Source organism: Mercenaria mercenaria, chromosome 9, assembly GCF_021730395.1.
Source record: "Mercenaria mercenaria strain notata chromosome 9, MADL_Memer_1, whole genome shotgun sequence".
Taxonomy (NCBI): Eukaryota; Metazoa; Mollusca; class Bivalvia; order Venerida; family Veneridae; genus Mercenaria; species Mercenaria mercenaria.
This window is the reverse complement of record NC_069369.1, coordinates 49,222,222-49,244,791: the sequence shown is the minus strand read 5'-3', so window position 1 is coordinate 49,244,791 and position 22,570 is coordinate 49,222,222. Positions and strand designations below refer to the sequence as shown.

Below are 22,570 nucleotides of genomic sequence, written 5' to 3'. Positions count from 1 at the left end.
ACAGTATCAATTCATAATAAAGGTCAGACACTCCTATTTCTTTTTCCATAGACTTCCATTATAAGAAATGACCCTGTCACATGCCCCAAAATTGAAAAAATGACCATTAAAATATGATTCTTTCAGTAAAACAGCATTTCAGACACATTAACATAGCAATTTTATAGGGTCAGATCAAAATATATCCTCTTAACATTTCTATACATGTCAAATTCAAAGTTTTGATTATCAGCACTGATTTTAAATGTGCAATATATTTAACGCAGTTTAAAATCATAATCAATACTTCAAGGTACTGTATGTCTTCATCTAATGACATATTGAAACTAGAATACGTTACACAACCGCCTCGGTAGCCTGGTGGTAGAGCGTCTGCTTCTAGTGCGGGAGGTCGCGGGTTCGACCCCCAGCCGCGTCATACCAAAGACGTGTAGCTCTCTTGGCGCTCAGCATTATAAGAGAAACTGGCGTCTCATACCCTTGTGGCGATGGATTCCATCAGGGATGAGATGTCGAGAGTGATTAATATAAGTTGTAGAACTTCCTTCACGATCGACCTAAAATAAATTATGTATAACCTAATCTAGAATACGTTTCATTGTTATCAGGAACCATTTTTACATGTGCACGGGTATAATTTTAGTTACAAAGGCCTGTAATATTGTAACATGGTGGGGAATAAGAGTGAGGTTTGCTGTACTAATATACGGTTAAGCTTATATCGTATCCGTCTTATTTTCTGTGACGATTGTCATAAAGTAGTAGAAAGATGTAGATGTAGGTATATTCATGCATGCACACAATTAAGGACCGTTTTGAACTTAATATTTTTTACGCAACGTTTCATAGAAAACTGTGTTCTAAAATGTTTTGTACTTTGTTAGAAAAGAAATTTTGTGAAGTGTATACAATAGCGTATTATTTAACTACGATATTGCTCTGCATGTCAATAACACATTTTTACGTTTAACGCAACTTCAAAATATCAAACGAACCTGTTTATGGAGAATGACTGAAGTATCGAAACCAAAAGTTACATTACGCGTACAGAGTATAAACTTATAACAAAGTAGTTTTGAAAAAGCAAAATGTCGGAAGTACAAACCCAGGTAAAATCTTAAAAGTTTGTCTATTAAGTACTAATTAACCATTAACTGTGTCTTTAAAAGAAAATAATAGTATTATTTTTAGGACAAATAAATGATTTACATTTTTTTCTATCTGATTTATTGAACGGATGATCTATTTTTTTTAACTTTTCCACTGAATCCTCAAGGGTGTGTACATCACGAAAGTCTACAAATAAATACGCAGACTAAATTCAAGTTAAAGACAACGAAGACAAAAACGCATATGGGCACCCCTTTAATCGGCCAAAAGCAAAAGCAAATTTAGTTATTTTTGCTCGTTATGATCGTATTATTTTTTCTACACTGCAGAATTTGATTAAATCCTGATTTTTTCAAAACTTCGGAATATACTAAGAAAATTCAGCAAATAAAAAAGATAGGGTCTTGTGTGATTTTTTTGCTAGACTGATTAAAAAAAGTACGACCTTACGCAATGTTTCACAATGGTAGTTTATGGGAAACTACTTTCATAACACTTTCTCTTAATGAAGCTTCTCACAGTCGTTAATAAAGGTATGGCCTATAATATGCTGAAATAAAACGTATAGGTCCGTCTGCTTTTTTTTGTGATATTTGACCTTGATTAAAGTGAACAACTTATTTCTAGCTAATTTTAAGGCATTATTTTGAATTATTTTAAGTGTTAGATATCAATTTTGTATTTGAACTTTAGAAAGATAGTAACAGTGCCAGTTGAATTTCTCACACACGTAAAATATAGTAGGAGACGGCATGAAAAATACTTGAGGCAAGCCTTACTAAACATATACGCAATTTTGAAGCTAAGGTAAAAGTCGCGTTGAATGAAAGCGAAGGTATGTAGTTCAAGTATAAACCTATGCAAATAACGTTTTTATGTGGGCGATGTAAACAGGTCACGTATAACTATTTATAGCCAACTATTTAAGCGAGGCGCGCGTATGTTTATACATTGTATATACGCAAATACTCATTATCTGTGAAGGAATATATATTGACCTAATGTTTAAGAACGCTTCTATAATAAAGCGTGCTACAAAAAAGTAGTTTGTTTCTATAATTTGGCAAAAGACGGTATGCAAAAGTAATCTGCCACTGGTTGTACAGTTGTAAGTGCATAGAAATAGTCGAGTTTCGGGTAACTGTTTTGCCGGTAACTCGACTGCACAGTATCGTGGCATGTATAATTGATGACAATCTGAAAGCAGGGACGTATCATGGGCGGGCGGCGTCCATAAACTTTGTCCGGAGCATTTCTTCTTCATGCATGGAGAGGTTTTAAGGTAACTTGGCACAAGTGTTCATCATCATGAGACAGAATGTCATGCGCAAGAACCTGGTCCTTTGGTTTAAAGTCAGGGTAACACTTAGAGGTCAAAGGCTAGATACAAGAATGACAACTTTGTCCGGAGCATTCTTCTTCATTCATGCAGGGATTTTGATGTAATTTGGCAAAAATGTTCACCATTACATGCGCAAGAACTAGGTCCCTAGGTCTTAGGTCAAAGTCATACTTAGAAGCCAAAGGTAAGATACAAGAACGACTTTGTCCAGAGCATTTCTTCTTTATGCATGGAGGGATTTGGATTTAACTGGGCACAACTGTTTACCACCATGAGATGGAGTTTCATGCACAAGAACCAGAAAAGAATGACAACTTTGTCCAGAGGTTTTCTTCTTCATGCTCGGAGAGATAACAAAAAATGATATTTCAACTTTACCTCAAAACCCGACGATACTTTGACCTTCGATCTCAAGACTTGTTGGATTGGTACCTGGACTGGAGACGTTCTAAGACTTAAATTCTTAGCTATACATCCACTGACATATATGAAGTTCGGGCAGCAGGCATCGTTTTTAACGATAGCCCTTATTTTCGTATTTTTGAAGCCACTGTCACGATATTTGAATCATATGTGCAGTTCTGTAACAGAAACGTTTCCTCTTACAAGCTATTTTATGACTATGACACCCTTAGTATCAAATTTGTTTTATCACCCATGAATCATTGTACTCTTTTGAACTTAGTATCATGTATGTTTATAATTTCTATTTTTAATTCTTTTATTAGCACTATATATATATATATATATATATATATATATATATAATGATTGGTTAAAAGAACTTCTTGCAAAACACTCCATACGCCCGGGAAAAGAAAAAAGTACATGAACATATCACTTGCCAATATCTTACCACCATAACATTGTTATATCGTATAGATGATGTCAATGACATATGACCGATATTGGACCCCTGTTGTTTTTTAATTTCTTAAATAAATTAAAGAATGTTCCATTCTACATTAACTTGTGTTGAGTGAAGGAAACCATATTTATAAACACAATGATATCACTGAAGTGAATTGATGTAACACACTACACATGAAAACACGCGCGTACGTTTACGTTTAGATAATAGAGAGTTTGAGTCTCTCATATATAGTTTGGGTAAAACGTCACCGATATGCGTGTATTTTATTTAAATCACACGTTGCTACTAAAGTTTTTCATGTAATATCACGTAAGCCTAAGACTTCGCTTTATTACTATGCGAAATAAAAAGCTTAGTTTCAGGATTTCTGCTTATTAAGTTATTTGATTATCCATATTTATGATTAGACTAAATTTGATGCGAAACACTATCAATAGGTATAAGAATAATGAAGTTTTGTATGGCTAATGATTTTAACTAAACACATTGAATTGAACCTGGAAGTATAAAGTTATCAACTGATTTTGAGAAACTTTGAGATTTTGTTCAAACTTTAACTTCTACGGCATATTTGTGTCCCCATGCAGTATCGATTATACCAGATGGGCCTTTTTGTCGTGTGAAGTGAAGTTTTGAACGTCCGAAGATGTGATATCACGAAAGTCGAAACTTCATTCTTTTTACATCTACTCTATCCACATACTCGGCATCAAAGACTGAAATCTGGATGGAGGCACATGGCATGACAGTCATTTTACTTGAAAAAATAAATAATTACGCGCGATTATCATTTGGTGGAACATTTTATTTTCACATCCAAATAAAATCAATCCGTTTCTGTCGGACACTTAATACGACAATTGCGTTTTAATTATAAACATAAAATGGTACTAGTAAGACGGAAAATTCTTTTGAAGTATCAGACAATTTCAGATTTATGATATCATGATGAGAGACTTTTCCTGTTAGCCGTATGGGATAACTCCATTTTTTAAATGCATGGAACCAGAGCCTGGCAGAGAGACATTGTGGGTTAATTCCTCCTTTGGTTCTTGCATTTTACAAAGAACGTCAGTCTTGAAACTCGGTGTGACCCTACCCTACCCCTACCCTATCAGAGTGTAAAAGTAAACAAAATGTTGCATAAATTACAAATTAAACAAATACACAATAGCAACAAAAATCTAAAGAAACGAGATTCGCAATGGACGGACCGTCAGGGGAGGTAACTAGAGTCACGGATTGGGACTATATGAAAGCGTTCAACGTCATGATATGGAAAAATATTGCACGATCGCGGTCCATTGAAACCCAATGGAAAATAAATTTTAGGTATGTAATAATCATTTTTATTTCCTCTCGTGTATGATTTACAATCGTGCATTGTATACTGACTATACTGACATAATTTTATATAAAACCTAAATGTTTGGAGCAACACTAACGAGTTTTTACATTGTTCACATTGTTTTATCGTGTTTTTTTTTTTTTGTTGTTGTTGTTTTTGTTTTTTGTTTTTTTTTAGGTAATCGCTCTAATATCCATGCGATGATTATATTAATTGAAATGTTTGTTTTTTTTTTCATTTAATTTTCATTCTTTTCATTTTTAAAACCTCTTGTAAAATTCCTGCCCTTTCGGACAATTAGTATCAAAATGCACGAAAAAAACGATCATAATTACGGATAAATTGAATGGGCGGATTAAAAGAAGTAAGGTTCATTCTAATGTTTGAAATCTCAAGGAATTTTAATCGAACTTCAACTTCATACGTTAACTTCGCAAGAGACGTTGAAGGGGAAGGCGAAGGTTGAAATCTCAAACTCTCTTGACGGAAGTTAAACGCTTGCTTAATATCTATCTATAATTTTTAATATCGGGAATATACTGCGCCCTTGTTGGGACCTGTCTTTCGGTATGCCGACCATTTACAATCGACTTGCTTTCTTGGAAACTATGTTTAACCCTTGCAGACGAATAATAACTGGTCATTAGCTTTGCCGAGGGCACGAGTTGTGCAGCGGAAATAATGCTTGACTTTATGAACGCATTATCATTCCGCTAAAGATCGAATGCATACTTCTCGTTTAAAATCTAATAGTCTTTTTATTTTATACGTATATTACTATTATATATTTGTTTAATGACATGAATAAAATTGACAATACTGAGGTAAATTAAAAATCACGCAAAGACACGCATTAAATGAGCCGTGCCATGAGAAAACCAACATAGTGGCTTTGCGACCACCAGCGCAGGCTGATCTGGATCCATGCTGGTCGCAAACACACTATGTTGATTTTCTCATGGTGCTGCTCAAATGATGATTCGCACCGATATGAAATTCCGGCATCAGTATGAAAAAAATATCGACGTTTCTGCTTCTTTTGTAATCTAACGGAGAATAAAATAGAGTAAGATAGGAAAGTTGAGTGAAAACAGCTGAAAGTGAAAATGAAATAAAATCCCAATTTTGTCTATATACAAGAACTTCATCCTTCAATTATAGGAGACAGGGAGTTTGGAGTCGACGGAAGAACTATTCGAGTCCAATCTTTTGTACGAGCTGCTACTTTCACAAAAGGAAGCTGCACGTTTTCTAGAGCTTGCTTACTTGGCACTTCGAGAAGATCCGGATATTGCAAGACAGGTAGAATACATAGTATATTTTAAATATTCATATCACTGCTGGATAGGTATTTTCGCAACGTAAGTCATATCTCATGGGTAACAAGTCAGACCTGTTCCAGTTCCGCTCCATGTGATCTCGTATATTAAATGATTATAGTCCATTTTAATCGACCTGGCGGGGTGTGGTTTCGCGACAGTCCACTGCATTATTGTGCAGGATATGTAGTATATTCGGCAACTTGATTTCTTATTCACTAGCCCTCTACCTAGACTTACAAGGTCTGTTGAGATCAAGAAATCTGTATTAAAGTTTATTCTTTCTTCATACTGACATCGAAATTTTCTCAGAAAACCATTTTATCTCTTGGCTCATCTCAACAACACGTTAGAGTTAGAGGAAAGAGATATTGATTCTTTTTGCAGAAAGTGGTATCAGAGAGGATTTATTCTATGGCCAAGTGCTTTACATTTAATGACTCTAACGACTGATGCCAGTCTAGCCCTCTACCTTACACTGCAACCATCGTAGCTCTACTTGTTTTTCTCGTTTTATTTTAGATTACAATTATTTGCTTTAGCCAGGTATTAACCCGCTAGGTCAAATAAAACGCACAAAATGTGTAATGAAATTTTGATTGTACATTTTATATCTAAAATGTTAATTTGGAATTAGATAGCTATTACTAGTACATCCTGGAAAATTGAACAAATTACGTACCATTGATTCAAAGCCTGTTTATAGTTGAATATTATTCATTTTAAGAACAATGAGGGATCCTTAAAAACAAGCAGGCAATGTCAGTTGTCTAATCATAATCATGAGCTAATGAACAGATTGATATGCTAATGTTTTCATCCGATAAATTTACAGGTATATCGTTCTAAATGCCTGAAATACTCTGCATGGATTGAGTACTACAGATAGTCTGTTACACTGATCTGTCTTAGCGAATAAAATATGTAAATGGGTCAACCGTGTTGTTGCACTTAAAAAATAGACTGGCCCAGTTTATAGATTGGTCAGGGCTACGGATATGTATTGTATTTTTCCATTGAAATACTTCAATAAAATGCTTCTTCTGAAATAGTATTATAAAATTTTTCTTCCCCTTCCTAACTTGCAATGTTTGGATCTACAGATAACATCGTTAATAGCTGTATTATAATCTTGCCAGAAAGGAAAAGAAACGAGTACGAAAATGACACCAGTAGATACCAGGAATCCAATTACACACAACAAGTTAGAGGCTTAAATGTTTTTACAACCTTCAACAGGGTATTGATCTAGGGGAGGAAACTCTAATAGATACTTTTGAGTGGAGTTGCAGAGTTGCATATCTTCTCTGTAGTAACTTTATCAACAAGTTATGTGCAAAAGTGAAAAATGTAGTTTAAAAAGTACAAGTTCGTCTCAATGCAGAAATGATCATACAGTTTACATCTGTCAAAAGCATTTTTCTATCTACTTAAGATTATACTGCTCCCGATTTTGTTTGATTGTTCAACGTTCAATTTGATTAAATGTAGATAACTTACTCCTTTTGTGGACAACTCAACAGTGGATACGTTATCTTTTGATTTGTACAATCATTCAATTTCGTTTTTCAGAACACGTATACAATTAAGTTTCGGCATGAAATACATGCGTGTGTTTAAAGTACTTTGAGGCCGATAGTATTAAACCGCGATTTATATATTATTTATCTGAAACAACAAAATCGTAAACGTGTGGCGGCGGTTGTATTGGCCAATTTTCCAACGTCACGTCAAAACGTACGGTTTCCATAGTTAACAGCACGAAAACACTTTTCACATATTTTGATCAAAACCCAACTAGCTTATTTTGCCATCTCAGAAGTGCTTTCAGACACCAGGCTCGTCGAATATGAGGGCGGAAGTTGCAAACATTTTGTTGCTGCTTCGCAATTTTTGACAAACTAGACTGAAAATATATCTATTTTAGGTACGGAATACCGCGAATGATGCTCAAAACCAACACTTAAGGACTCATGGCCTCGTCAGAGAATACCAGGGGACAGCTGTTCACGTTGTTAAAACAATGCTTCCTCTCATTGAGACGGGAATAAAAAAAAGGGTGAGTTTATTTTTAATTTCTCCTGAAAATTAGTTTGATAATAAAAGAAGATGCCAAACGTCGAATTACGCCGAACCAATTAACCATTGTGTCTACAAGTCATATTTTCACTCTGTACTTGGTCTATGTGTTGTTTGATGTTCTTGCTTTTTTATCATGGAGGCCATTTTTCTTTGACATTATTTCGCTTGAGCCGGCACTTGGGTGACGTGGGAGGTGTTGCATATTTCATTACCTTTCGATCAAACCGAAACTGCAATTGAGCCGCGCCATGAGAAAACCAACATAGTGCGTTTCCGACCAGCATGGATCCAGACCAGCCTGCGCATCCGCGCAGTCTGGTCAGGATCCATGCTGTTCGCTAACGGTTTCTCTAATTGCAAAAGGCTTTGAAAGCGAACAGCATGGATCCTGATCAGACTGCGCGGATGTGCAACTTGGTATGGATCCATGCTGATCGCAAATGCACTATGTTGGTTTTCTCATGGCGGGACTCAATTTCTTTGCTTGGTTTCTTTCTATGCTTTAAAGGGATCTTCTATTAGATTTATTATATATAGTAATAGAAGTTGCATGATTACTTCAAAATTAAGAACATTTGCCAGTTGTCAGTCATAATCAAGAATGAAGATTATTTTTAACAGAAGACTATCCTGGTACAAAAGGGCTTGGATAAAGTGTTGACATACGTGGATGACATGGTAAAGAAAACCAAGGAAACTGTAAATGAGTAAGTTCTTAATTTTCTGTTTTAATGACGATAGCCTACACGAATTGTAACAAAAATTGCTTCACTCGAAGTACCATTGACAAGTCTATTTTTATAACCAGTTTTTATCATGAGGTTTCTTCTTGCATTGAAACACTTAATGATGACATACATACATACATACATACATACATACATACATACAATTCAATTGCAATAAACCTACTTAGTACCATTTGAGCCGTACCATGAGAAAACCATCATAGTGCATTTGCAACCAGCATAGATTCAGACCAGCCTAAACATCCGTGCAGTTTGGTCAGGATTCATGCTGTTCGCTAACGGTTCTCTAATTGCAATAGGCTTTGAAAGCGAACAGCATGGATCCTGACCAGATGGCTGGATCCGTGCTGGTCGTAACTGCACAGTGTTGGTTTTCTCATGATGGTCTTAAAACGCATAACATGAGATAGATGATAAAATATGAATATACATCCTGCTTTCTAAAACATATGTCTTTTTCTGCAGATACTACAAGATCAAGACTGCAGTGAATGATGAAATATCAAATATTGACGAAAAGAATAGAAATATAAAATTGAGAGGGAGTGATATAAAAGCTGAAATGAAAGATAAAGCACTCAACTTGGAAAAAGGGAAAAGGGACTTGACGGATCTTCAGTCAAAGATGAAAAGCAAAGAAGAGGAAATCAAGAAGCTAAAAGTAAAACGGGAAGACTATATTGCAGATTCCGGTAAGTGAATATTTAATTTGAGTTCTGGTTAAGCCAATGAAAAGAACATGAGAGACGTGACACTTTTAATTACCTCTTAAGAACAGACTGAATCAAACTTAGCTTACTTTTATTCTTCATAGTTGCATTTTATGTTTCAGGAGAATCTTCTTATAAATACGTTCAGTATAAGTTGGAACTTGTTAGGTTCTATCTAAAATATGCGCGTTTTCTTTTGAGACGGGACTTGAACATTTCTTCGAGATAAGTGAGTTTGATCTGTACATGAGCCGCGCCATGAGAAAACCAACATTGTGGCATTGTGACCAGCATAGATCCAGACCAGCCTGCGCATCCGCGCAATCTGGTCAGGATCCATGCTGTTTACTTTCAAAGTCTATTGGAATTAGAGAAACTGTTAGCGAACAGCATGAATCCTGACCAGACTGCGCGGATGCGCAGGCTGGTCTGGATCCATGCTGGTCGCATAGCCACTATGTTGGTTTTCTCATAGTGCGGCTCATATGTCTATGTTTAAGTTGCCCAGGAAACATTAAATTACATAGTTCTGTTATTAGTTCAAGTACCAAATATGGAATTAACCTTTAGCCTGCTAGCGGCAAGTAATTTTGCTTTTGCGACCAGACTGATCGTGGTCTGCACTGTCCGCTGTTCATTCTGTAAACTTTCAGTGAAAAACCCTTCAAATAATAATTGGAAATGTCAAAAATTGACAAATAGATCAGTCGTCTTAAAAAGATATAGCAGGATAAAGGTTAATTTTCTTGCTAAGGTATTATGCTTCAAAATAATCTATTTACAGATTTATGTTTGTTTTCTTTCTACTGCACACATAACAGTAAAATCTATTGTTCTATAATTAGTTCAAAAGTATGGAATAGGAGATTCGTTTAAAGAATTATTTACGACGGGAATGGCTACCCTTGGATCATGGTTAGGTGGCGCTCAAGCTAGTAAAGAGATATATGAAGGTGCCAGAGCGGCAACAACTGCAAGAAAAGAGCAGGCGGTAAAGAAAATTAGTTGTTTTCTGTCTTTCAAAACGCAGGGATAAGTATGTCAATCTCTCCATGTAATGATACTGATAGTGTGGTCATCTGGCCATAACAGCTCAGTTATTATACAGTTCAGATGTTGAAAATGCCATTAGCCAATATGACATTGCATGCACTAAACAAAATTTCTAATTGGTCACTTAGGGTTTTTCGGTATTCTTCGAAAACTGATAAAGCTACAGTATAATCATTTATGAGAATTTATAAATAATTTTATTGTTATTGTTTTCTGAAAAATCTTAACAATGTAACAAAGAGAACACATGTACACAACTTATCAAATACAGTCACTCTCAAGTCTATAAGTCGCACACTTGAGGTTACCGTCAACTGGTACTGCAAACGTATTTTCCGGCGCCAGGGGAACACATCAACCTAAAATATGTGTTAGAGGCCGAAACATACGACGGAATGGCTGGTATCTCAAAACACACGAAAACACCTGCAGTTCATGTTGGCGGTGACAACACAGCCAGACAATATTAGAATCAATTATCACCCTTGTTCTTTTGCCGCATATAAGAGGTAATTGTGATATGTCGCTAGCACAGGACAGTGGCCAGAAAAAAATTCAAGAAATGCCGCAGTGCACTCCGGTTAGAGTTATTCCATGTCCAGCAAACGGTGATGACCTGAAATATACAAGGCTCGTGTTGGACCTCCTCAAACGTCACCTAGATGCTTTGCCTCATTCGTGCATTGGGTAGAGCTGTCCAACAAATAAATATAGTTACAGCTATACATTACACCATTGGGAGTTTATTGTCAAGGTTTGATTGATGCTGATGGACGTCAAATCAAATTTTAACAATTTGCGACTGGAGGGTGACTGAATTTAATTGGTTGTCATGTGTGGTGTTCCGTTTGTTTCAATGTAATTTTTTCACCCAGAAAACAGTAACAACAAAATGATTTATACATTAACACAAATAGATATACTATAGCTTGATCTGTTTCCGAAAACGCGGAAAAAACCTTAGTGACCAATTGGAAATTTTGTTCAGTGTATACACTAATGAGAAAGTTGGCTGCAGAGTTGATACTAAAAAGTGTCAAACACAAGTAAGTAAGAAACGCAGGTCAAATCGCTGCCCAATATGAATAAATTTTAGTCTATTTACGATAGATTAGTTTTCAGTTATGCAACATTACGAGTGCAATATCTCTATCTTGTTTTTTTGTTGGATTTAACGTCGCACCGATACATGATAGGTCATATGGCGACTTTCCAGCTTTAATGGTGGAGGAAGACCCTATGTGCCCCTCCGTACATTATTTCATCACGAGCGGGCACCTGGGTAGAACCACCGACCTTCCGTAAGCCAGCTGGATGGCTTTCTCACATGAAGAATTCAAAACCCCGAGTGAGGCTCGAACCCACATCGATGAGAGGCAAGTGATTTGAAGTCAGCGACCTTAACCACTCGGCCACGGAGGCCCCCATCTCTATCTTTACGGTCTTTAGTAATTATTTTGAATACGTGAACATCTTGTCCCTTGAGAACCAGAAGTACATTGTTAGCATATCGGAATAGTTTCATGTCAAAAAACGATAATCCTGTTGTAAGGGGACGCCCATTGGTGGGGACAGGAGATGCTGGCAGAAAAGGAAAAACAAAGTTTTCAGGCAAAAATGTTAAAGTTAATAAATATTCTGGTCTCTGTCCTGTATCTACCAAGCAAAGAGGTTCTAAACTCTTCATAACTGCTTGCAATATTTATTCTAGTATCATTTTATATCTTACAGTTTTTGTTGGTTATTTAAAGCATTTTTGATTAATACGTAGTAGGTCAAACTATGTTACAGGGCATTCTATACCATAATAAAACCATTAACAAAATGAGAATATTTTTCTATTGTTTCGCGTACCATGTTGTTTCACGTACACCTACATGACGAATTCTTTTTGCAGAAATGAGGTGATTGGAACGAGAACTATAGAAAATCATATACTTTATGTTACAGCAATTCCATCCTTGTAAGAAAAATCTTTGCACAAATTCAAAATAGATACATGTACTCAGATTCAAAGTAAAGAAATAAACTAGAAAGCCTTACTTTAAACTGGTAGCTTCTTTTCACTGATGTTCCAATATTAGTCTTCAGATGTTACACCTAAAACCATAAACGCAAAATATGCCAATTCAAAAGCATTAAGATTCCACGCCCAAATGTCCTTCGGCAACATGTCAGCCCGCTAACTGTCAAAAGGACTGGAAGCTGCACATGACACTCTGTGTCATTGAGGTAAACATTTATGCCAATGATAAATGATTGCAAATAGTTGAAATATAAGGTATATATAGTAAGAACAAAGGGAAGTAAATTTTTAAAATTTAAGTCCATACATAAATCTTTACCAGTAGAGATAGGTCAAAAACACCTAAAATTGGATGTAACATGCATGTTGTGCAACAGAAAAGTGGTCTTGTTTTTCCCTACGACCGGTAATAATACTGTTACAATATAAGCTATTTATTATAACAACAAAGGGAATTAGTTACAGTTCTTGCGCATGATACACCCTTTCATGATGGACAACAATTGTGCCAAGTTACATCAAAATCCCCCCATGCATGAAAAAGAAATGCTCTGGACAAAATCAATATTGTAACTGACCTTTGACCTCTAAGTGTGACCTTGACCTTCAATATAGGAAATGGGATTTGCGCACGACACCCCGTTTCATGTCAAAGTTATGGTTCGGACAAAGAATTCTGGACGGACGGACGCACGCACGCACGTACGCACATACATCGACCAGCCATTTGAACAGCTATGTGTTCGCTTATGTAAGCGGGCTCGACAAAAATTGATATCATCAAATGCCTGTTATTGCTATAGATAATTACGTTAATTATTGATTTCAGAGTAAGCAAGCTCTAAATGCAAGTGAAAAAACAAAACAAGATATAGAAGAGGAACAAAAGAAAATTGAGGAAAATGAGAGAAGGATAGCAAAGATAAAAGAAGAGGCTGTAGAAAGCCTTGTTGTAATGGAAAAACTAGCACTTGAAAGCGGTATTCTATATTTTTTTTTAACATTTCCTTCTTAAAAAGCTGTTAGAAATATAAATTTTACTTTATAACCTTAATACAGACTTTAAACTATTCAAAGAAAAAAAATATTAACACCCGTGGAAGCTACATCATTTTCTGCTTGATTATCATAGGTCTTTGTCTGAATTTTTGTCTCTATGTAATATTTGCCATGTTCAAAAGTGGGGTATGTGAGATGAAAAGCTAGAACACAGATTAAATCGTAGAAAAATCTTTTTTTAACTTTCTAGAGGCCATATGTTTTACTTTATCTTCTTAAAACTTAGTCAGAATGTTTGCCTCTATAAAATCTATATCGTGTTTAAAACGAGGTAACCTGGGGTCTTGAACTAGTTTACAAGACACAATCATTTTCGGAATGTCTGTGTCTATTGTACATTGTACTTCGGCCATTTTTAAAAATGGTCACATGGGTTAAAACACGGTGACTATGTTAAATCATCTTCTTGTTTATTCTTAAGAGACAACAATTTCTCCTTGATCTTCATAGAACGTTGTCTATAAAATATCTATGTAAAGTTTGTACTGGAAAATCTAGGTTAAAAATCGTCAACTGGATTTCTTAAGTTTTTACAAAGGCTAGTTTTCACCATATGACTAGTTCTATTTTGCAATAATTTCACTTATATGTTCCTTCGGTGACCCTCTACAAAGTCCTAACAAGTTATTATGATTTTTCTATCAAATTGACCGCCAGGGGTTGCCATGTTTTTCGATATAGCTATAATTATGACAAATAATAGAAAGTAAGATTTTTGCCTTTTTTATTTTCTCAAAACGATGTTAAATAATTCAGTAAAATATATATTTTGTCATTTTAGCGGATCAAATGAACGAAGAATGTCTTAAACTGGCTGGCAAAGAGCTCGGAAAAGTCGCATCACTGTTTGCAAAAATATTGCTTTTTTGGGAAGATTTTGCAGCAAAACTATCAGCATTATCAAAAAGCCATGATGGTGTGAAACTCTTCATTGAGTTTATTCACGATCCGGAACTAGCCGAAGATATCGACGAGTCCGTGACACATGTCAAAAAGGTAATATGTCTAAACACTACTAAATTATTTGTCAAAACCTTAATAGCAGTATTCAATGGCATATAATTATAACTAAATATATATATTTACAACTTAGAACATGATTCAAATAACATTCTGTGTGAGCATAGCGTTAGACAGGCTAAGTCACTGATTTAATTTTACGACAAAAATACATCATCAAAATTAAATATATAACTTCTGTCCAAAGTGTTAATGTCTATGTAAGATCAGCAAAGGAAATCTGACTTTCTTTCCTGGAAAGGTATTGTACCATTTATTCTGCGATTTCGATATTCCGCTAAGGGCTGACACTAAAATGAAAAAATGAAGCTAGGATAAGATGAACTTGAGCAGAAGGACAGAAAAAATCTGCAGATTGTACCACATTGACAGAAATTAAAAATAATAATAAAAAAGAATCATAATTCAGCATTATCTAGTCAAAGAAAGAAAAGAAAAAAATGAGCATAGTCATAAAAGGTAAGCCAATTTAAAAGCTCCTGGTAAACACTTTCTGCTACTACTGTGAAAATCTTCAAATACTCATAGTCTAATGTAGAAAGTTCTTCGAGCCCCTTATACTCATAGTCTAATGTAGAAAGTATTTCGAGCCCCTTAACCACCCCCACACACCGCAAAAAAAGACAAAAAAGACAGAAAAGCCAGAATGTAAAAACTATGAGCAAAAACTGTCAGTCATGTTCATAATAAACTCTGTAAAATATCCTTCGGAAGTCAAGCATGCAACCAAGAAGAATAATAGCAGACTCGGTTCGATTGAGTCTGTTTATGAGAGATAATGCAATTTGCAACATTTCTCATGCCCCCTAGCACCGGTTTAAACGGAACTCTACTACAATTATGTTGAAAAGACTCACTGATCCTAAAATGATCAGAAAATATAACAACACTGAATCCAAGTACGGGAACACTTTTTACAGCCGCCACACGGCACTTAAAAATTATTGTTGTGATAGTTAATGAAATCTGTAAAAAGATCGTTTGGAAGCCAAGAATACAACCAAGAAGAATAATAGCAGACTCGGCTTGATTGAGTCTGCTCATGAGAGGTAATGAAATGTGCAACACCTCTCACGCCCCTAGCACCGGCTTAAGCGGTACTCTATTACAAATATGCTGAATGGAGACAATGATCCCAAAGGACCAGGAAATATAACAACGCTGAAACCAAGTACGGGGAGACTTTTTACAGCCGACCCGCGGTTCATTCTAAGTTCATTTTATTCAAAAATGCCTTATCTCCCTTTTAAAATAATTTGACATTTGATGGATACAACTGCAAAAGTTTTTGATAGAATCATTAATTCGTATATTATATCAGTAAATGTTTTTTGAAACAAATGTTTTTTAAACTCAGATTTACCAAAAATGACATAAGAATGTAATTGAGTTACTAAAAGAAAATGTAATTAATATTCAGTAAATCGAGTTTTACGAATTTTTTCCATTATGGCTTAAGGCGTATAGAATCATATATCCGCCATGTAAACGTAATTTTCTAACTGTGTGTTACATTAATAAATGTAGAATGATTACTTGAAAATATTGGCCAGGCATACGCCGCGTTTAAAGATATGCGCAATGTATATTTGATATCAAAATGATAAAGTTTCAGTTCTTGTGGTGGAAATTTAAAGCAAACATAAAAACCAAATACGTCTTTTTCAATTTAGCTTTGCCTTTAGTTTGACGAGGTGGACTAGAAATACCGATTTGACAATACGGTAGCCGAGTTCAGACATTAATGCGGCAATGACACTACCTACCTACCTACTCTCGATGTCATATTCTTATTACATTTTAAGTAGTAATACAGCAAAATTTTAATTAACTTTCAGGTGTGGAACTCTTTTGGCTATATGTGTACATGCTACGTCGTTAAAAGTGAAAGTCAACTTCCAGAGCTATATGCCTTTATGTCAAATCCAGTTGACGAGATGGACTTTACCGAGTGTAACAGAAGAAAACAAGAAGTTCTGGCACACCACAGGGCTGATATAAAACAGCTGGAGGAAAAGGTCATGTGAAATTCAGAGACAAATTTGGTTGCAAAACTAATACAATTTACCTACAAAAAGGATTGATACTTTCCGGATACTTTTGGATTTTTTTGATAATTTGACGGCAAAAAGATTGTAGCAAAATATTATTACAGAGCATTATTTAAAGCCATAATTTTTACAATATAAAGACAGACGTAAAATACATTCGTATATTGGAAAAAAAGTATCTGCGTCTTTTTTCGATGTTTAGTTTAATCATATATACATATTAGACAGTATTTTCGTGTCATATATTAAAGGAACAGAAGACTTATGAAACTCTTGCTAGTTTATATTTTAGATGCTGGTAGAAACAAATTTATAACACTGGTATATTTGTAAGGTCTATGTTGCATTAATAACGCCGTACTTTTTGTTTCTGTATATTTTCCGTGTATCTATATGGCATAACATATACCATAGTTTGTAAAATTGTTTCAAGTGCACATTTTTGTAACATGTGTACGGGTAGTTATTTCTATCAGTGGAATTTCGTAATTACTCACATATATTATTTATTGTTCTCTTATCTTCCTTACCACTTTGTCTAGTTTAAATAATTTCATTCTCCATATATAATATACTGATCTCATAGTTTGATGCATATGTGTAACTCTTAGAAACTCTTAGAAGCAGAAAAAAATGATTTATTGCTTCTTTTTTAGAAAAATACAATAAGCTGCTTTGTTGTTTTGTACACTTAGCATTGTCTTTGTAATTACTGGTTCAATATGGGTATCATTTTATCATTTTTTAGTAGTATTCCTTACAATAATGGACACTACGAATCTGCGATTGTTGTTTATTATGAACAATCTGGAAACACTTATTCACGTACCTTTGCGTCGTTGTCCATAAGTAACTGAAATAAGGTTGTCCACGTGCTCCTAACGAATTCCAGAGGAACAATGCAGGCAACCTACCTCCTTGATTCCAACCAAATCGTTCAAGGTCAATGAACTGGAACAGCTTTTATTAAATGACACGATGCGAGATTTCATCTGATTGTCTAATAACAAATGCTTTCTACTTGTTGAAATGCGGACGATTCAAACGTAGACAAAACTCAATCACCTAAAATATACGGGTTGACTTGCAATATTGTTGAAAAATGTTGGAATTGCCGATGGAATGTCTTGTTTGTCCGCATTTTAGTAACAGTTGCATTTTACTTTAATGTGCAAAGAATTACCTGGTTTTGTAAACAATTATAGAAGTACTTCGGTTGTTTATTATTTATGTAACCTTACGTCACATTTATATCTGTTCCTTTAAGGGTGTAACTGTCTATTGTGACCACGGTATTGATCATTTAGATCCTGAAATCCGTTTTATTACATAGTTGAGGCATGTTTTACATATAGAAAGGTATAACTTTTTATTTGTTCTGACATGAATACTGTTAAAACTATTCTGTTATCCAACAGTGTGTATACAGGTCAATTACACAAGTCACATATCATGTTGTTTTTTTTGGGGAATAATTATTGGAAATAGTGAAATAGTTTTCAAGCGCATATATAGTCAAAATTGAAAACGTTATAAAATCAATTCTTGAGTAATAGCTTTGAAATGAAAAAAAGTGGGAACAGAAATAAAACTATATTCCATGAAATTCAATATTTATAAATAGATAGATATAACACTTAAATATTTTTATTCTTTTAACTGTTCTTTTTTTTCTTTGTTGAAAAACACTTTATCACTTTATTACATATATCATCTTACCATGACATTAATTTGAATAAATTATGTTATTTTGTTTCATTGCTAAAAAAGACTTGGTGCCAGAGTTCGATATATAAAGCGTTGAAAATTGAAGATAAATCATATTATGAAGCTTGTAACATGAATATTTGTTTCAAAATAGTTTTAGAAACTGCTAAATCAAAAAGAAAATGTTTTCCAAGTTTGGGTATGAACTAGGGGCCGCCGCAGTAGAATTTTCCTACCGTCTTGACCAAACGCTTTTCAATTTTGAATGGAAAAATCAGTAAATGTTTGATTCTCGTCTTATTTCAATAATATATAATTTACCAGTAACTAAGTTTCAAAGGCTTCTTAAAACAGTTTCAAAGGCTTCTTAAAACATAGGAATTATTTCCTGATAGATGTTGATAGATGTTACCTAAAACTTTCAAATTTTATTGTTAACTTTTTTTTCCCGCTGTGATATGTTAGCTTTGTACACCAATTTACTAAATATATATATTGCTTCCTCAACACGTTATAATAACAGGAATACTTGATGTATAAAAACGGACTATCTAAGTTTTAACGACCCTGGTGGGTGTTTAAGAATTACTTGTTTGTTAATTTGTGCTATACAATCGGTTCGTTTGACTGCAGATCTAACATTGAACTGAACATAACAAGAGGGTCATGATGACCCTGAATCGCTCACCTGAGTAAAATGAGCCACATGTTTCAAACGGAAAACTGACGCTAAAATATTAGAAAGTAGGTCACATTCATGGTCACTGAAAGACATTTTTAAGATTGTTGTGCAAAACTGTCCATGTCATTCAAAGTTCAAGGCTATATCTTTAAAATTATAATTAACAACTAGGAAATATGACCTGATAAATTTTGAAGTATTTTTTTCCTATATAACTCATAATCATAACAAGTGACCCCAGGGCGGGGCCCCTTTTCACCCAAGGGGCATAGTTTGAACAAACTTGTTAGAGATCCACAAGGCAATGTTATATACCTAATATCAAATGCCTAGGCCTTGAACTTTCAGACAAGAAGATCTTTGATTCTTTTCCTATATAAGTCTATGTTAAACTTGGTACCCCCAGGGCAGGGCCTCTTTTCACCCTAGGGACATAATTTGAATAATTTTGGTAGAGAAACACTAAAAAAGGCAACATACTTAATATCAAAAGCCCATGCCTAGCAGTTTCAGGCTAGAAGATTTTTAAAGTTTTTTTCCCCTATATAACTCAATGTAAAACATGAGACCCCAGGGGCAGGGCCTCTTTGCACCCCAGGGGCATAATTTGAACAATTTTGGTAGAGGACTACAAGGCAATGCTACATACAAAATATCAACTGCATAGGTCATGTGGTTTTAGACAAGAAGATTTTTAAAGTTTTTTACTATATAAGTCTATGTAAAACTTATGGTTTGCGGGCTGGGGTCTCTTTTCATCCCAGGGGCACAGTTTGAATAATCTGATAGAGGACCATAAGATAATGTCACAAGCCAAATATCAAGGCTCTACGCCTTGCGGTTTTGGACAAGAAGATTTTTAAAGCTTTTTCTTTCGGTTGCCATGGCAACTAGAGTTCTGCATGAAATTAAATTCTTTGAACAAGTTTGAAAGGAGACCACCCAAGGTTCATTCCTGTGAAGTTTGATGTATTTCTGCTCAGTGGTTTTCAAGAAAAAGATTTTTTAAGAAAATGTTGACGGACGCACGACTGACGACGGACGACGGACATTGAGCGGTCACAAAAACTCACCATGAGCCTTTGGCTCAGGTGAGCAAAAATAGATGCTAGATTTAGACACAGTATAGTTTTCCCAAAACTGCTGAAATTGAGAGGCCCTTGGCGGGTAAAACATTCATCTTGTACGTCAGATTCGTTTATAAACTCCATAAACTTAAGAGATGTTCAGCGTTTCAAATTATTCTTTGCATTTCTCATTTCAAACCAGAAAATTTGTGCTTGTCTGCGGTCAAACGAAATGCAAAAACTCACTTGTCCGCCGTGAAAAAGTACTGTGTTGGACAAGTCGGACATAGGAATTCCACACCCCTGCTTAGACTTCAAAAGGACTTAACTCTGACCATGTTTTATGTAAGTCAGGTGGATCATTCACCAAGATTTCTAATCACCTGACCAAGTGACCTTGTATTTTACCCAAGTAACCAAGTCACAAGTTTAAAACAGAAAAAAACATTCTGACCAAGTCTTATGAAGAGTAGGTAGAAAATGTGACTTCAAGAATGTTAATAAGGTCTTTCTATAATTGACCATGTGACCTTGTTTTTAAATTATATAATCCAGTTTCATACTTGACCTGAAGTCATAGAAAGAACAAGAGGACCATGATAGTCATGAATCGCTCACCTGTCCCCCACATGACCCAGTTTATTTTAACTAAGTATGAAGTCGTTCTTTTCTATTATTTGACATAGTGACCTAGTTTTTGAGCTCATGTGACCCAGTTTAAATTTGACCTAGATATCATAAATATAATTCCGACCAATTTTCATAAAGATCCATTGAAAAATATGGCCTCTAGAGAGGGCACAAGGTTTTTCTATTATTTGACCTAATGACATAGTTTTTAAAGGTATGTGACCCAGTTTTAAAGTTGACATAGATATCATCAAGGCAAACATTCTCAACAATTTTCTTGAAGATCTCATGAAAAATATGGCCTCTAGAGAGGTCACAAGGTTTATATTTTTAGACCTACTGACCTAGTTTTTGATGGCAGTTAACCCAGTTTCAAACTTGACCTAGATATTATTAAGACAAACATTCTGATCAATTTTCATGAAGATCCATTGAAAAATGTGGTCTTTGAACGTCAAAAGGTTTTTCTATTTTGAGACCTACTGACCTAGTTTTTGACCGCATTTGACCCGGTTTCGAACTTGAGCTAGATATCATCAAGATAAACATTCAGACCAACTTTCATACAGACATCATGAAAAATATGAACTCTAGAGAGGTCACAAGTTTTTTCTGTTATTTGACCTAATGACCTAGTTTTCGATGTCACGTAACTTAATTTCAAAGTTTAACTAGATATCATTAAGTTAAATATTCTGACCCATTTTCATGAAGGTCCATTAAAAAGTATGGCCTCTAGAGAGGTCACAAGGTTTTTCAATTTTTAGACCTACTGACCTAGTTTTTGACTGCAGTTAATCCGGTTTCAAATTTAATCTGGATACCATCAAGATGGACATTGAGACCAATTTTCATAAAGATCCATTGAAAAATATGGCCTCTAGAGAGGTCACAAGGTTTTTATATTTTTAGACCTACTGACCTAGTTTTGGATCGCACGTGACCCAGTTTCGAACTTGACCTAGATATCATCAAGATGAACATTCTGACCAATTTTCATAAAGATCCCATGAAACATGTGACCTCTAGAGTGGTCACAAGCAAAAGTTTACGGACGCACGGACGCACGGACGACCGACGCCGCGCGATCACAAAAGCTCACCTTGACACTCTGTGACAGGCGAGCTAAAATCACCATGAAGATATAATATATCTGGAAATAAAAGAGTTTTTAATAAAATATACATGTATGTGTATATATTTATTGCATGTATTGTTCGCTTACTAATATTTTGTTGATTTAACGAATGTGAGAAGTACGTAACTACAATGTCAGGCCAGTAGCCTCGATGAAACTTGTGGTTTGCCGCAGATTCTCAATGCCTCCATACAGTTTCTGTTGGATTGAGGTATCTATCGGCCAAGTCGCAACTCGCTCCTGGACATGCCTTTTACATCTCTGAAGTATATGCTCCGCAGTCTGATCTTCCTCGCCACATGGACAAGTTGGCGATGATGCCAGTCTGTATTTCTTGTACATGTGAGCATTGAGCTTGTTGTGCCCTGAGCGGAGCCTGACTATCATCACTTGTTCAGACCGGCCAAGGAGATGAAAAGTGTAACAGGACCGGTACAAACCTTTATCTTTTAGACTTCAACTGTGTAAATGACCTGCGCGGATGACATACATATTTTATATTACACCGGCTAATGATCTATTATTTGACTTCTAGTGAATGTCGTTTGCTGATACGATGCATTTGATTGGAACGCGCACCGCTAATAGCCAATCATTATCACG

At 35.2% G+C, this 22,570-nt stretch overlaps 1 protein-coding gene across 1 annotated transcript; it reads left to right on the top strand.

Moving 5' to 3' along the window:
* The first annotated feature begins 971 nt into the window (after positions 1-971).
* LOC123547072 (uncharacterized) lies at positions 972-17,954 on the top strand. Its single transcript, XM_045333850.2, has 9 exons — positions 972-1,109; positions 5,836-5,976; positions 7,921-8,052; positions 8,697-8,782; positions 9,290-9,516; positions 10,380-10,525; positions 13,443-13,593; positions 14,454-14,668; positions 16,531-17,954. Exons 1-9 carry the CDS (start codon positions 1,089-1,091, stop codon positions 16,717-16,719), a joined length of 1,308 nt encoding a protein of 435 aa, XP_045189785.2. The 5' UTR covers positions 972-1,088; the 3' UTR covers positions 16,720-17,954.
* Positions 17,955-22,570: the final 4,616 nt, after the last annotated feature.

Coding starts and splice junctions, on each gene's coding strand:
- LOC123547072 (XM_045333850.2), top strand. CDS start 1,089: ATGTCGGAAGTACAAACCCAG. Junction 8,053..8,696: donor AGACGGGAATAAAAAAAAGG/GTGAGTTTATTT, acceptor TATTTTTAACAG/AAGACTATCCTGGTACAAAA. Junction 14,669..16,530: donor CCGTGACACATGTCAAAAAG/GTAATATGTCTA, acceptor ATTAACTTTCAG/GTGTGGAACTCTTTTGGCTA.